At 46.2% G+C, this 15,105-nt stretch overlaps 1 protein-coding gene across 16 annotated transcripts in view; it reads left to right on the forward strand.

Moving 5' to 3' along the window:
• Positions 1 to 15,105, forward strand: part of MYO18A (myosin XVIIIA) — an 864,705-nt gene that overhangs the window by 303,852 nt on the left and 545,748 nt on the right. For 6 of the 16 annotated variants that reach the window (XM_078680060.1, XM_078680064.1, XM_078680065.1 and 3 more), the window contains exon 1: positions 10,143 to 10,270. The exons of 9 other annotated variants lie outside the window; for them this stretch is intronic. Coding sequence is in view for 1 of the 7 variants with exons in the window: in XM_078680077.1 (XP_078536203.1) it covers positions 10,827 to 10,829 (3 nt within the window). In the remaining 6 variants the exon portion in view is untranslated. Of the gene's footprint in view, positions 1 to 10,142; positions 10,271 to 10,719; positions 10,830 to 15,105 lie in introns of those variants that run through there. One more of the 16 variants, XM_078680077.1, reaches the window with a different exon arrangement.

The following is a 15,105-nucleotide window of genomic DNA, read 5'->3' on the forward strand; positions in this document are numbered from 1 at the left end:
ACCTGTTCAATCTCCACACAAGGCGCAAAGTTTGCTCCATGGTTGACATCTTCAGATTTGGTGTTGAAGTCTTTCATCAGAGTAGGTGCTGCACATTTTCTTCTTCTACCTACAGTTTTATTCTGGCATTACCATTGTAATTTATGTCTGACCTGGCTAAAATTGTATGGGGTTGTTGTGTTGTGTTGGTTGTTAACTGCTTCTGAAATATGAAGGAAGCTGATCTGGCTTCTCCGATGGTGCGAGTGGAAAGGTTTACTGGAATATAAGTATAATTCAAATAGTGATATACCCCAAAAACATAAGTTTCAATAATATTCGTAAGAAATAACAGGTATACAAAAAAGTCAGTGTGTGTGCGGAGACATACGAGACCCCATTGACTGCAAGAGAGAGTACAGCTGTACATGGCAGGCTGCCAAGATGTCAAGAAGGAATGACACCAGTGCACCGGTATCTTCTTTGCCCTTTTCTGCTACAGCTGGTGCATCAGATGCGGATGTGAGTGAGTGGGGTCGAGCCGAGACATTAGATCTTCCCTGTTTTGCAGTGGTTGGAACTGCAGGTGTTTGTGCCCTTTTCCCTTCTTATTACTCTTTTTCTTTGACTACCCCCTGCCCGCCTCACCAGGTGGCTCAAAGCACTTCTGTTTGGATACGCCTGAGAAGGGGACACTCCTCCCCCTGTATCCCCGCTGTTCTGTGCTTGAATGCTCCGAATAATGTGCTATCTGGAATCATTATTGTACATGGAACATTGGGCTACTGTATGCCACTGCAATTACTGTTGGTTTATTGTCTAAAAATGTTAATAAAGACATATTTGATAGGCCCAGTGATATCAAGCAGTAGAAACGTCCATGCCGGCCACACTCCACAAATCATCCAGGTGAGAGGGTAGCAGGTTCCACGGTTAACTCTGAGCTGCAAGGCAGGGCCCGAACCTGAAGATTTCCGCTTAGAATGTTGAAGACACATAGTTTTATTCACAGTACAGAGGACAAGCAACAGGAACATCTAACAAGATCTGACAAGGTGTTTGAAGCAATATCAGAGTAAATGGACTGCACCGAGGGAAGGCCGTCATGTAGTGACCAGCCCGTCCAGCCTTCAAACTGCCCAAAATACAAATCCGGTTGAAGATTCTTCAAATATACATTGGGATTTAGAACTTGTTTTTATGATGGATTGTGCATGTATCTGTGTGGTATTTGCATAGTGTAAACCTAGCCAAAAAGGCAGCAGAGTGCTGTACAGCGTCAAAGGCCCGCATACAGTCTACGAGTGATAGAAGAGGAATAGTAGACGGTTAATGCATCGGGCTGTAGTGTTCTATAAAGAGGCGAGTCTTCTCATAAACTGGAGCGGCGTTGGTATAAACCGGATTGGTACATTTATTGTGTAGCATATTTAGTGCAATAATACACAATTCACAGGCCACAACATTAGCAGCACCCATGCTGCATTTATGTTGTGGGAAATGACTTAATCGGGTTGTTGTAAAGTGGGTCTGATTCAATCTAGGTTAAAATACTTGACAAACCATAAATGTAGATTTGATAATGCATGAAATGTCATCATTTATAAGTGTAGGGATAATGGCACATAATGTAGCTGGAGATCGGAGCTTTTACTGTGGTTATAATATGTATCACTCGGGTCTAGGACCGCACAGCCCTCTCTCTGGTTTAGCAGAGCCTGCGGCCCTAGGCTATTCACAACAGGGCTAGCCCTGATGCAATGCTTGTTAAAATCTCCTGACGTCCATAGAGCATTTACCCATCAAGTTACAAAGGACTTGTCACAACTCTGTGTGCACCTGAGTGAGCCCTGGGTATGCAGTAAGTGCCATCGGACAGAAATGCTGGGTTGCTGAACTGGGATCTGCAGACATAAAACACAAACGAATGGCAGCTTTTCACCAGTCTCATAATTAGGGTTAGTATGAGACTATGGGGGTGAAACAAGGGAGAGGTGTGGCCACTGGCAATATCGTAAACACCAAAGAAATCCGGATATTCAAGAATCCTCCCAAGGGGTTTTCACACCCATTTACTCTGCTCCCAAAAATGCAGTAGAAGTGTGAAAAATCACCAGACACCCGCATATCTTTGGGGGGCAGGGAATGGATTGCTCTACATGCACCGTCCGTAGTAGAGTACAAAACAAACAAAGTTTGACTGAGGCCCGTGGATTGTTGCAGGTTCAGCTTCGGTCTCCCACGCGTGCCTTCCGTGTACCTGTGATGGGCACTCACTCGAGGCGCGTGCTGTAGACGGCCAGCTGCCTGGCACCCGTCTCGGGTTCCCAGGTCTCTGACAGCAGAGCAGCCTGAGGTCTCGAGGATTCTGTTTATTCTCCCGGAGAGTGGTCAGCGTTTGGTGAGCAGCTGTCCGGCCCTTAAAAAGGAAACAGTTGGACAGGAGCTGCTGACCCCGACGGTGCTCTGCACCGGAGCCGCCTCCTTTAGACTCAACGTGGCCCATTTCACATTGGAAAGACATGTGCATGGCTTGGAAAAGAAGGCGCGCGCCTGCGTTTCTCCTGTAATGTCTTCCTGCATCACCGCCGCATTGTTGTCTGAGGTGTGAAGGATTTGCATAAACCACACTGTCCTGCTATGCTGGAAAGCGTTTGTGCAAAGTCATTGCACAGTGCATCCGTGTGTTAAAATAAGTGTACTCTAACAGTCCCTAATCCTTCCTATAGCTACCAACAATCCAAGTTTCACATCTCTCATAGCTGATGTTCCAACCAGGGCATGGAAATGATTCTCCTCAACAACTACTTCAACACGCGCACAAGTTGCTCTGCGTGTCCCTCTTTGACTGGTTCCTTCAAGATGGACACATGACCCTTTCAGTCTCCTATTCTGTCCCTGATGCCATTCCTCTATGCGTCCTTGTGTTATACCTGTGACTTTATAACCACTTAATGCTGTATTCTTCAACTATGACTCTTATGAATCCCCTTATGTACCTTTTGTAAACATTATCACATAACAAGTAAAGCGCTCTCATACCTTCGGGTCTATCTAGTGCTACATAAAACTCATAATAATAATAATTCTGTAATTATGGATTTTCTCCACTTACCAGATAAGCCACCATCCTATACACATTTACAGATTTAAACAAAAATGTGCTGCTAGATCTAATGAAGCGAACATTACTAAAAAGGCACCCTTGGAGTGGAGTGCAGTGCAACTGGCAAAACTTTTCAACCGTTAATAGGGGACTTTTCATCTTTTGATCGCTACACTCTACAGTCGTGCCTAAAAGTGATGTTACTGTGCCGAATGTATAGACTTGTGAAAAGACGTTTGTGTGGCAGCGAGGTAACACAAACATTACACATGGAATTGCAATTCCATGAGAGCCGAACCATTATTCCATTTTATTGTCATAAAAATATTGTTCTTTTCTGTTATGTAAATGGACATTTACATCACCGTGCTCCCACCTCTTGTCAAGATCTTACACCTTGCTTTTTAAAGTGCCTGCTACTGAGATGCATCATAAATGTGATAGGTAGAATAGTGTTCTTGGGGTATTTTTCTTCTACACTGCTCTTTCCCGCTGCCCCCTAAAAACGATGTATGGTTCTGGCTGAAATGTGGCAAGGCACTGAAATTCGCCTATGTTAACCAACGCACAGAACACATGCCATAACTCGTGCTAGGTTTTCCTGCTCAGGGGTGATGCTTTAACCATTCATTTTGGAGGGTGTTGTGAAGGGATGAAGGGAGACATGGATGACTGGTGAGGTAGACAGGATGACTTTGGCTGAGGAAGGTTTAAAAGGAAACGGTGAATGGGCAGAACAAGGGCTTTTTGAAATCCTCATAGAGGGGTGCAGTATCCTTTCCTGAATCTATGGGATTTAGCAAGAGGGTAAGTCTTTTATTTCAATTGTCTGCGGCTTGAAATACGGGGAATCACTCTTTAGAAGCCTCCTGGCCTCATGATAGGTCTTAGGCTCTGTGGGGGATATGCAATAAGAATTTCAGAGGGGGCATAGGGTGTGTGCGCTAACCTGGACGTGAGTTGTAATCTACCCACCAGCCTTAGCTGCTCTTTCTTGAGGATCGCAGCCCTAATGCAGTAATCTGAAATGATTTGATGCAGGAGAAGAAGGTTTTTGACAAAAAATACAAACATTTGTCTTAAAATGTACATTGACAGATGTAGGTCATGCAAATTTACAAGTAAATTTCCCATATCATGTGTCTTCCTCATTAGAATCGCAATACATTTGCTAGCACTACTTTGCATCCAAAAATACTGCAAACATCCATTTTTCCACAGAACCACTTAATCTTTAGTAATATATTTTGTAAACTATTCCATAAACACAGCTCCTCAGTCTTTTGATTGAGCTTAATGAAGGGGATAATTATTTATTATCATGGCAAATGTACTTGATCATAATGTTATTTCGTCTTGAAAAATGTAAAAGATGTACAACCACGCAGCAGTGCGTAGCAGGGCGTCTTAAGTAGCCACTTTACATCATCAAGGAACTACAACCATTTTCAAAACCACATGGCTCATTTATAGTGACTTGTCTTACTGAGCAGTACAATGGACACCGAACACGAACACGCTAGCTTGTTTCCCAATACACAAAAGTTCGATCTTCATGTGATAATCTCTACCATCTTCTTGCAACATCCTTAAATGTGTCTTCTCTGAGTCGTACCAGTAAACATTCTATTTGAGGTCTAGGACATCAATCAATCAATAATTCTTCAATCGACCAAACGGGCCATAAAGGACACAAGGAAAATACAACATTGCGTAATAGACTAAAACAACATCAGTAAGAGAGAAAAGACCACAGTTCAGGCATCAGTCTAGTCAAAGATTGGTGGTTCTGCAAGATAATTCGGCAATAAATATCGGCAAACAGAGCTAAATAAATAGGCTTACAGGTAGCGCTGTTCAGATTTGAGGAGTTCTGCCGCGATCATGAGTTGGTAGTCAACGTGGACAAAACAAAGTATATGGTGCTCCACTCCCAAAAGTTTAAGAGGGGCAAGGTCCATATGAATAATGTTCTCTTAGAGCAGACTGAGATATTTACCTATTTGGGGGTAACTTTAAGCAGGACATTGCACTGGAAGCCCCAAATCGATGTGCTTGCTCTGAAACATGCACAGCTGGCAGGCACTCTTTTAAAAGAGCCCAGGCTTTCCTTCCCTAAACCCCTAGCGCCCGCACTAAAAATATATAATTCCAAGGTTGTGAGCGCAATCTTATATGGCGCAGAACTGTGGGGCCAGGAAGATATTACACCTATAATCACAGCCCAAAATAAATGTATGCGGGCATTGACAGGCCTGCCACAATCCACCCCGTTGGTGCCCCTGTTTTTGGACTTAGGATGTTTTAGTATCAAGGATCTGGCGCGATTCAGGCCAATAGCACTGTGGAGAAGGCTGTGGGCTTCACCTGAGTTGTCCTTGCATGCTAAATCCCTATTGGACTTGAGCGGAGTTGGGTGCCTAAGCAAGATCAAGTAGCTTAGGCATATAAAAAACACTTTGATAGATATGGGGATGGGTACACTGTGGGAGAATCCAGAAACGTCCCCCCTACCGTCAAAGAAAGTGCTTAAAGCAGCTTACATGGACATGGTAAAGTCCAAAAGGTTTTCCTCTACTACTAGGCCTACCTTGACTAGGGATTTTCTGTAATTGAAACATGAGGCTGGCTTTGAACAGTATTGGGACACCGTCTTAAAACCTCTGGATAGGAAGTTTTACCACCAGTTCAGGATAGGTTCCCTTCCTACCAGAGTTTTTACTGCCAAATGGCTTAAACCAATGTCCGATCTATGCACGTTGTGTTTAGGCCAGCCAGAATCAGTTGCCCATATCTTATTTGTATGTCTATCCTACAAGCCTCCGAGGCTTAAACCCATCTGCTCTTACTTAGGTACAAGAGACTCTGTAGTTGCTCTAAGGATCCTACAGACCTGCACACAGAAACCCATCGTTATTGCTATGGCAAAATTCTGGAGCTGGGCGTGGGTGATACAGGCAAGCAAAATTAAGGGCTTATCATCCTAACCTGTCCGGTTGGTTTTACTCTTCCCGTACCCTTCATGAAATGGCAAACGGGCTGAATGGCCTGCTACGCTGGGTGCTCTCCCCACTCCCAGTAATCCGGTGAAGAACCTGGGGATCTGGTTGGACAATAAAATCTTGTTCGAGCACCAGACCACAAAAGTGGCAGGAACCTGCTTTGGTATGCTGAGGGTCCTCAGGAAAACACTGGACCTCTTGTCACTGCCTGCCAGGAAAACCTTGGTCCACGCCCTAATTACGTCCAGACTGGACTATGGGAATGTCCTGTACTTGGGAGCCAGGGCAGAGTGCATCCAGAGGCTGCAACGCATACAAAATGCAGCTGCTCGCCTGATCTTGATGCTTCCCAAGAGAGCCTCAGCTAAGAGTGCGCTCAAAACTCTGCACTGGCTGCCAATTAAGGAACGTGTGACTTTTAAAGCCCTCTGCGTAGGCCATCGTATCCTACAGGGAAAGGGCCCCATGTACTTACATAACCTACTCAGTTCATACCGACCTACCCGACAGTTACGTTCAAGAGGGACCGGGCAGGTTCATGTCCCAAAGTTCAACAGAGTGAGAATGAGCGGGCGCTCCTTCAGAGTCACAACTGCCAAGCAGTGGAACAGACTGCCTCGAAGGCTTCGCCTGAAGACATCAGAGGCAGTCTTCCGAAAAGAGCTGAAAACCATCCTGTTCCCCAAAGATTAACATAAGGACTGTGGGTAGCCAGAACTTAAGAGCTTCAGGAATAAGCCAGGTTGGGTCTAATCAGCGCGGGGACACACTAGCTAGTGTAACCATGCGCTTTACAAGCTTCATAATAATAATAATATTAATAATTTATTCAATATTTTTAATTCGATGTTTTAACTGTCATCAGTGCTGCGAATTAATGATATAATGCTTTTTTAGGTAATTTATTGTGCTGATTTGGTTCTGTGTCATTTTGATACTGTCAACATTTATGTAATCGTAGCTTGTATTTGCTTATTCCTTTGATAGTATGTCTTTTATGGTTTTATAATCGAAATAAAGACTGATGAAACTGAAATAGGGTTCTCATGTAACATACAAATTATTGATGTTAAAACCACTAAAAAAAGAATCCTAAATCAGGAATACTAAACATGAGAAAATAAATAATCACAAACCTGTTCTCCTTGCTCTTATAGCAGCTTTTAAAACAGAGCATATTCTAAAACAAATGATTGAGGAATTTAGCAATTGCAAGTGCTGTAATTCTTCATTGCACCTGCGATACCAAGATTTTTTTAACAGAGGCTTGAGAAAGTGTGTCTGTGCATGTTTATAATAAGCACAAAAATCATATAATGTAGCAGGAATTGTTCAGAGAGGTTATCACACAGGCAAAATGTTGCAGAAATCCCAAATTTAAACAAGAGCTAACAAAACATAAAAGACTCCATACAGTGTTAGACCCGACCTGAAAAAGAGGACCCAGGACATTTCATGCGGGAAATATTGGTTACATCAGGGTGTTCACACCTCAGTAGGTCTACAACGCGGGCATTACAAAGCAAGTCATTACAATGACTTGCGCTGGATGGTGCTCTAAGCTAAGGAATAGTATGATTTACTATTCCAACACCTTCCCTACTGTAACGTAGGCTGGAGTTGGAATAGTAAATCATACTATTCCTAAATCAAGCGCCCTACAGCGCAAGTTGTTGTAACGACTTGCGTTGTAATGCCTGCGTTGTAAAGGTATAGCGGTGTGAACACCGCGATGTAACATTGTATATTCATTTCATGCATCTTTAGTATGACTTCACAACCCCCGTACACAGGCACACACATTTTTTATGTAATTGTTAATCTAGGTATTACAACCTAATATATCCTGTTTTCATAACGTTTAAGTCTTTTGTATACTTGTTTTCAGTATCCCCAGGGGTGGCTACTCCGCTATGCCGGAGGAGCATCACGCCCCTGCCAGCAGGGTGAAAAAAAAAGAAAACTACGGTAAACCCGGGTTTATTATCATTTTCATTTGTTTCCCGGAGTTTTAGGGGCAGTGCCAAGGGATAACAGGCGCCCACTGGGAGTGGTATGCACTGCTATCAGTGTGCATGACTGTTTGTCCATCCGTCCCAGGCTGGCCAAAGTGTCATGCGCAGTGAAGCTCTCTCCAACGCGGATGCGTTGCTGGGTTGGAGACAGCAAAGCACAGGCTCCCAGCCTTCCTGGTAGCTCAAATCACCGGCGCTCAGGCCAATCCTGAAGCTGCTCCCAAGTAGGAGAGCAGCTTCAGGATTGGCCGCAGGGAAGTCTAGGAATCTCTTCCTGCAATGGAGCTACGAGAAGAACAGAAGCCGGCGATGCTGTGGCCTGAAGGCGGCAGGTAAGTTATTTTTTCCCCCTCTTTTTTTTGTTGTTCGTCGTTTTCCCCCCTTACCATCCTCCCACGGCCGCCCGCCCTCTACTCTGACACCGGCCGCTACTGAGTATCCTCAAATCTTCCACTTTTCTGATCCAATGTCCCAAGTTGTTCCTTCAGAAAGGACCACACCACATAGCAGGCGTTGAAACAGTAACCCATACTTCATGTAATAGTCAGTTTCTGATCCATAGTTTTGTACTAATGCATTGGCAAATAAGTTTTGACATTTGCTCATTTTTCCAATAGTAGCTCAAGCTTACATAAGAGCTTTGGCACATGGAGCTTGGATGGGGATGTAATTTAAGGAAACCTTTGCCGCTACAAGTTAAGGCCTCGTACCGCAGGCCTCTTTACTAATTCCGGCTCCTTGTACGTGACTGGCACGCAGACCCTGAAAAATAGGCATCGATAGAGAGAGACTATCTCCTTGTATGACACAGTTCCTGCAGACATGTTGAAATAGACCCTATAGCGTGGTCACTTCGCTCCCCTGTGACCAAGGGGACATGTGTTGGCATTGCTCGTATGCAGACAGTGAGTCAGCAGGGATGCGTTTATCCACAGGCAGCAGTCCTCTTCCGGTACTGGAAGTTCAGAGGTCAAAGGACGGCTGCTTCTTGAACTGAGTGTTCTTGCCAGCCACTGCACAATGCTTGTTTTAGTCTTAGATTTGTCCCTGAAATCTGCCCAGTTTCACAGACCCATGGCCAAAATAACTTGTGGGCTAGCATGGATTTTCTTTTACCCCTCCATTATTATATTTATATATATAATATATATAGGTATATATATATATATATATATATCAGTGAAAACCAATATCTCGATTTGTTTTCACTGAAAAAAATATGTTAAAGTTATGTTATAGTTAGGTGAAAAAAAAGGTAGGTAAAATGTAACATTTTAAACTTTAAAAATCCTGAAATTCAACATTTATACTTAAGCAAAACTATAACTTGCTACTGGCTATGCATCAATTATGTATTTTCAGATGTCGTCTATGTCAACTACTAAATTATCGTGGCGGTATTTATATATAGGCAATAATACGTTTACCATCCTAACTCCACATATACCTGGACGACATATGGATCTTTAAGGTAAGTAGACATTAAGATTAGGAAAACCAGTATTTACTTGCCTTTTCCGGGTGATAATTCCATGTTTTGAGACGAGGACAGGTAACTTCCTTTGGAAAAGTGACAGCTCTGTGTTTTTAGCTGTGAAAGTCTTAAAGTGTGAACAAGCAGCGCACTCATTACGTGTATATATGTCTGACCTTCTAAGCGCTATAGTAAGAGGTGTTGCTTTAACGCACGTCTGCGGCGCTGGATGTATTTCCCTCGGGGGGATGGAACGCAGCCTTGACCCGTGGGAGTCTCAACCTGTGACCCTCGGGTCGGCTATTTTCCCGAGTCCTCTTGTCCCAGACACACGCACACACGCACCTGCAGCAGACGCACTGACCCACCGAGATAACTCACCGTGACCAGCCACCACTAGCGCCCCCGGCAGCACGTCCTGTCTGCAGCTCGGTCGGCGGCGCTCCCGCAGCTCGTGGGGGGTGGGGAGCCCCGCTCGCCCTCCCCCAGCCCGGGAAGCGGGGCAGGGAGCCTGGCGCAGGAGTTGCCCTCCCTCGCTGGCATTCGGGGTTATTTTTAGCCGGGCTGTATCAATGCAGCTGTCCCGGCAGCCTCACTGGGGGAAGTGACACTCGGCCTGGGCTCACTCCGCTCCTCCGAGGCCGCCTCCGGTGCTGCCGCTCTACTCTCGGCCCTCTGGTAAGGTGGACGGCTGGTGAGTACCCCCCGCCGGAGCTCCGCTGCCCCCGGGCACAGGGAGGCACCCTAGCGCTGCGAAGAGAGGTGTGTGTCCGGTGCGTCGAGGGTGTGGGCCCGGCACTGACCGCCGCTATTAATAGTGTCCAAGCGCTGTCTGCTGACGCATCCCGGCCACTTTGCCCAAAACGCTTCCCTTGCACCCCGAAACCTGGGCCTTTCAAGTCAAATCAAGTCCGGGTGACCAGGTGGGTTTCCCGTCGTGAGCGGCCAGAAGCCCCTCGGCTGACGGTGGTGGCCCCATGTGCGTCCGCCCTGCTTTCCGGAGTAATATAAGAAACAACACAGAGTCCCCTCGGCGCGAACTGTCGCCATGTGTGACCTGCGAACCGCACAGAAGCCGCTCGCTGACTTCCGCAGGCAGCGGTTTGAAGGAAGTCCTCTTGGGTAACTTGGCTTTCGGGCCCCAAGTCTCTTTCGGCAGATGCGGCAGCGGCGCCTGCTCCCCGGGGTAGTGATCGGTGCCCGGCTCCCTGGACCCCCCGCCGGTGCTCAGGACACGGGCTTGCCTTTAGATGGTACTGTGCCGGAATCTACAATCGCTTCTTTAAAATGTGGTGTCAGGAAGTCTTCTTGATAAGGCCCGAGAGCGTCCCCGAGCTGCCGCCTCTGAATGACAAGTCACATTTTAGGCTATCCCTTGTAACTCAACATTGCTAGCTGTGATGCTGGGCCCCGGGTCCACTCCGGAGCAGAGGCGAGTGCAGGCCCAGAGAGCCTGCCCCGGAGAGGCCCTCTCTTAGAATGTCTGGGCCCTCATCATATGTGCAGCTTGAGCCATGTTTATCACCAGCTCGCCCTGTTCCATTGTGTATTAGGTTGTTATAGCGCTTTCTTCTGAATAAGTTACTCGCTGGTATGGCACTGGGGTGGGGGAGAGTTGTCCACTTTGTATGAATCTATCAGTCCACTCACTGAAGGCCACAGTGTTGCTCACTGGGTACCTTTTTCACATTTATGTTAAAAGTAGCACATTCTAGTGGTCGACATGTATTATTCAAGGCTGCGACACCCCATGCAAAGCTGTATGATCGTTTACAGGAAGTGAAACAGTGTGTGGGTGTTTGCACCACCCACCAAAGCTCCTCGAGGTCATGCACTGTGCGGAGCGGCGCTCCACTAGTGTCATCATTTATGCAACTTTAGAGAAAGTCAGTGAGTGAAAATGGTACTGATAGGGGAGCTGTGTTTATTGGTGACTACAAGGTGTTTCCGCTGGGGCGGAGCTAGGCCCCTGCATTGAATGTGTTTACACAGATAAGGTATCAGCCTGTTGGCAGCCAGGATGAAAAAGCCTCAAGCGAAAGGTGTCTGTTTTAGAGATTGCGTTTGTTGATTTGAAATCGAATCCACATGCTGTCACCTTTTATGCAATTAATGAATACACCTCACCTTTCTGCGCCATTAAAGTCTCTGTAGTAAATATTGCTCGCACTCCAAACTTTTGAGTGAAGTTGTCTTCTTTTAATAATGGTGTGGATACTGGTTGTGTTTCACGTTTAAAACAATCCCTGCAAAAGAAAGAGTAGCAGTGCTGGTACAGTCAGTTTCCCAAGATCACACAAAAGGTGAAGTGGGAAATTTGGGATTAGATTGTGGACCACAGGTAAAACCGACACATTTCCTTCAAGGCCTCTTTTCCCCACATGGTCATTGCACTGTAAAGCGAGTGCATTTCCCGAAGTCTGAAAAAATTGGGTTTCAGCAGCCCGGTGTTTTGGTAAGAAAGAACTGGGTGACCTACGTGCTGAGGTGAAGATCACACACCGCGCCGTCGGCCAGGCGGCACTTACAAGTTCCTGACTCTAAACCAACGACCGCCCTCGGGATCGCTGCTGTAGGTAAGTGTAGTTTGCAAAACTTGCAGTTCTTTACCTGTGCAGCCAACTGACTCTGGCCAGGCCTTGCTCGTCTTGGAAACTTTGTGAGCTGTTCCTGCCACATTGACAGATTTTAGCACAGCCTGCTCCCCTCCTCCTTCATGACTCCTATGTACTCCATCCATCCCCTGCGGCAGGGCCGGACTGGGAACCAAAACCGGCCCTGGGAAAGTGCTCGGCCGGCCCCCCCCCCGGCCCCCCCTCCTCCCCCTGGGGGAGTAGGGGGGATGCCACCAAGCTCTTTACAAGGGCCGCTTTTCCGCCGAATTTGTTACAGGGCCGATTTTGCAGCTTTGCTGCAAAAACGGCCCTGTCACAAAAACGGCCCCCACCCTTGCGGACGACCGGGGAATTGCCCGGTGCCCGCAACGGCCAGTCCGGGCCTGCCCTGCGGGCGGCCTTCGTCGTTTTAAAGGGACGAATGAATGGCCTTTGTCCACAAGAGACTTTTTTTACTTGCGGGTTTGTAGACTGAAACGTGAAAGCCTCCATGGCTCCTTTCTGGTCAAGGCCAGGTAAGAGCAGGTTTTCCAAGGCTTATTTTAGGTACCAGGCCCACCCTGGTAACCTAACTACATGTAAGTATCTTACAACAAAACTCTAGTGCAGAGTCTAAGGAAAGCCCCGGCCCCCCCTTCACGGGAATAATACCTCCTTCCATCAATGCCTTCTTATCCTTCAAGGCATCCCTAAAGAAGCGCAGAGGCCAAGAAACCAAGCGAGCCTAACATCCTACCTTGCACCCTGCAGGTACCTCTGGGCAGACACAAGGCCCTGCTGTTTCCAAATCCTTCCGAGGCACCAGGCCAAGTGTTGTTCTCTATCAGACATACGCCCTTCTGGACAGCCCTTCTGGACAGCCCTGCTGTACATCAAGTCACACTGCAGATAAAAGCAACACTAGTGTGTACAAGGGGAACTGCAATGACAGGAATCTGCAGATCTTCCTAAGTTTGGATATGGATGTCATTACATGAAAAAGAGTGACAAAATAACTATTAAGAGTGACTGGTAACCTCCGAAAGAAGTGTGTTGGCGCTATCAAGGCAACTTCAAGCCGCACAAGAATGGTACACGGTTAATTTGACGTATTGAACAATTTTTTAAAATTGTCTTTTTAGACGCATAAGGCTTCAGAAATGTCCTAAAACTATCATGATTGGGTTAAAGATGAAAGACCTTTTAGGTCCTCTAAGTGCCGCACTGTTTCATGAAATAATTATATCTGTATTTGTTGCACGTTGTTTATAGCACTTCTGAGGGGTTTAGGCGCTGTACAAACTTTCTCTCAGCTGCAGTCACCAGCTAGACTGGTGTTCATTTAATTAACCTCAGCACATTGAAAGTCTCAGAGACCCTGCTAGGAAATTCAAACCGCGCACCTTTCTCTTCAGCAGGGACTCCTCTCCTGCGACCCATTATTGGCTTTGTTGAAAAGTACTTATGTTTCAGTGGGCATAATGTGCGATTCGTTATTAACAAGAAACTTCAGTTGTTTTCTATAGAAGTACTTTAAAGAAAATGCAGATAGCTTGGACGGGGTTTCTTTAAAACCAAATGTGCACATTTTGTAAGGTTCTTAATTCACGCAAGAGTTTGGGATTTTGATGTGTTTTAGTGCAATAATGACTTACTCTGCCTGAGTGACACATCCTTTGTCCAGACTTTGGTTCATACAGCTTCTCAGCTGTAAGTGTGGGTGAGTGTGGATGTAAAGTCGTACACTGGGTGGGCATATGCCTGAACAGGAGGTCTCTGTGATGCCAGTCTTACCATCTGCAGATGATACCCGACATGCCGCTTCCACAAGCCGTGCCACCTCGCAGGGTCAAAATCCAGAGCATTAGAGTTGTGTGCTTAGACCGACTGCTCTGTCCTAGGGCACAAGCAGGTGAGATTAGTATTCAGTCACTCGAGCAGAAGCCAGCAGCCATGCTAGCTCAACAAGTGTAGTCCGCATTGGAGTCCTAGGGTCGCAGGTAGAGCAGTGAAACTGCCTCTTTCCTGCCTCTTTTTATCCCGATCTGAGGTTGATTCTCCTTTTCAAGCTTCTTAAATTCTATTACAGTAGATGAAATCTTCCCTGTTCATAAGTTTTGCCTACCACGTGAAATACATCTGTGGACGTTTTTACGCTGTGCTCCCAGAGGCTTTCTGCAGGCACTTACCATTAATTCAGATATTGCTTGTGTAATGGGCATGTAGACCCCCCTCAAAGCCATAGCATAAGCCACACTACAGTAGTACTAGTGAGGAGGGCTGAAATGAAGTTTGCGTTCGGGATTGAAAACTGCTGCTTCTCCAGGGGAGCACCAAGTCTTTCTCGTTCTCTTGTGTTACCCCTACTTAGTCACTTTGCGTCAAGCTTTTCATAACTTCTGCTTCATGTTCCTACAACAGCGGAACATAAAGCTAGCTTTTTATCACCATCAATTTTAGCTATCAAGTCTTAGAAAATATACCGACATATATATTTTACCTAGGCTGGCCTTACATAGCTAAATTCTGCCATGCGTATCATATTCAGCGTATGGCCAGTTGTCAGTGGCAGAAAAGGTAAAATGCTACAGTAATGTGTACTGACATCCACATTTAAAAAAAAACATATCTTGTTCTGGCTTCAAGGACAACCGTGTGTCCATGGCCAGCAAAGGTGCCGCAACGTTAGGCATACACATCGAAGAAAGTCGTGACTCTGTGGAAAGCCAGGATTGAATGTCGTTAGGCGGGTCATGGCGCAGTGTTAGTGTTTTTTTACTTTCCTCTGGAAATGGTTTTGGCTCAAGAGACAGGCACCCCCTCTGGGCTCCCATCCGGGACCCTGCGTGGATGTGCACAGAAGGATGAGCTCAGGAATCTACCAGACCGTCTTCATGACTGTGCTGGGCCGCAGGACACCCCCTCTGGGCTCCCA

This window comes from Lissotriton helveticus, chromosome 3_1 (genome assembly GCF_964261635.1).
Source record: "Lissotriton helveticus chromosome 3_1, aLisHel1.1, whole genome shotgun sequence".
NCBI classification, from domain to species: domain Eukaryota; kingdom Metazoa; phylum Chordata; class Amphibia; order Caudata; family Salamandridae; genus Lissotriton; species Lissotriton helveticus.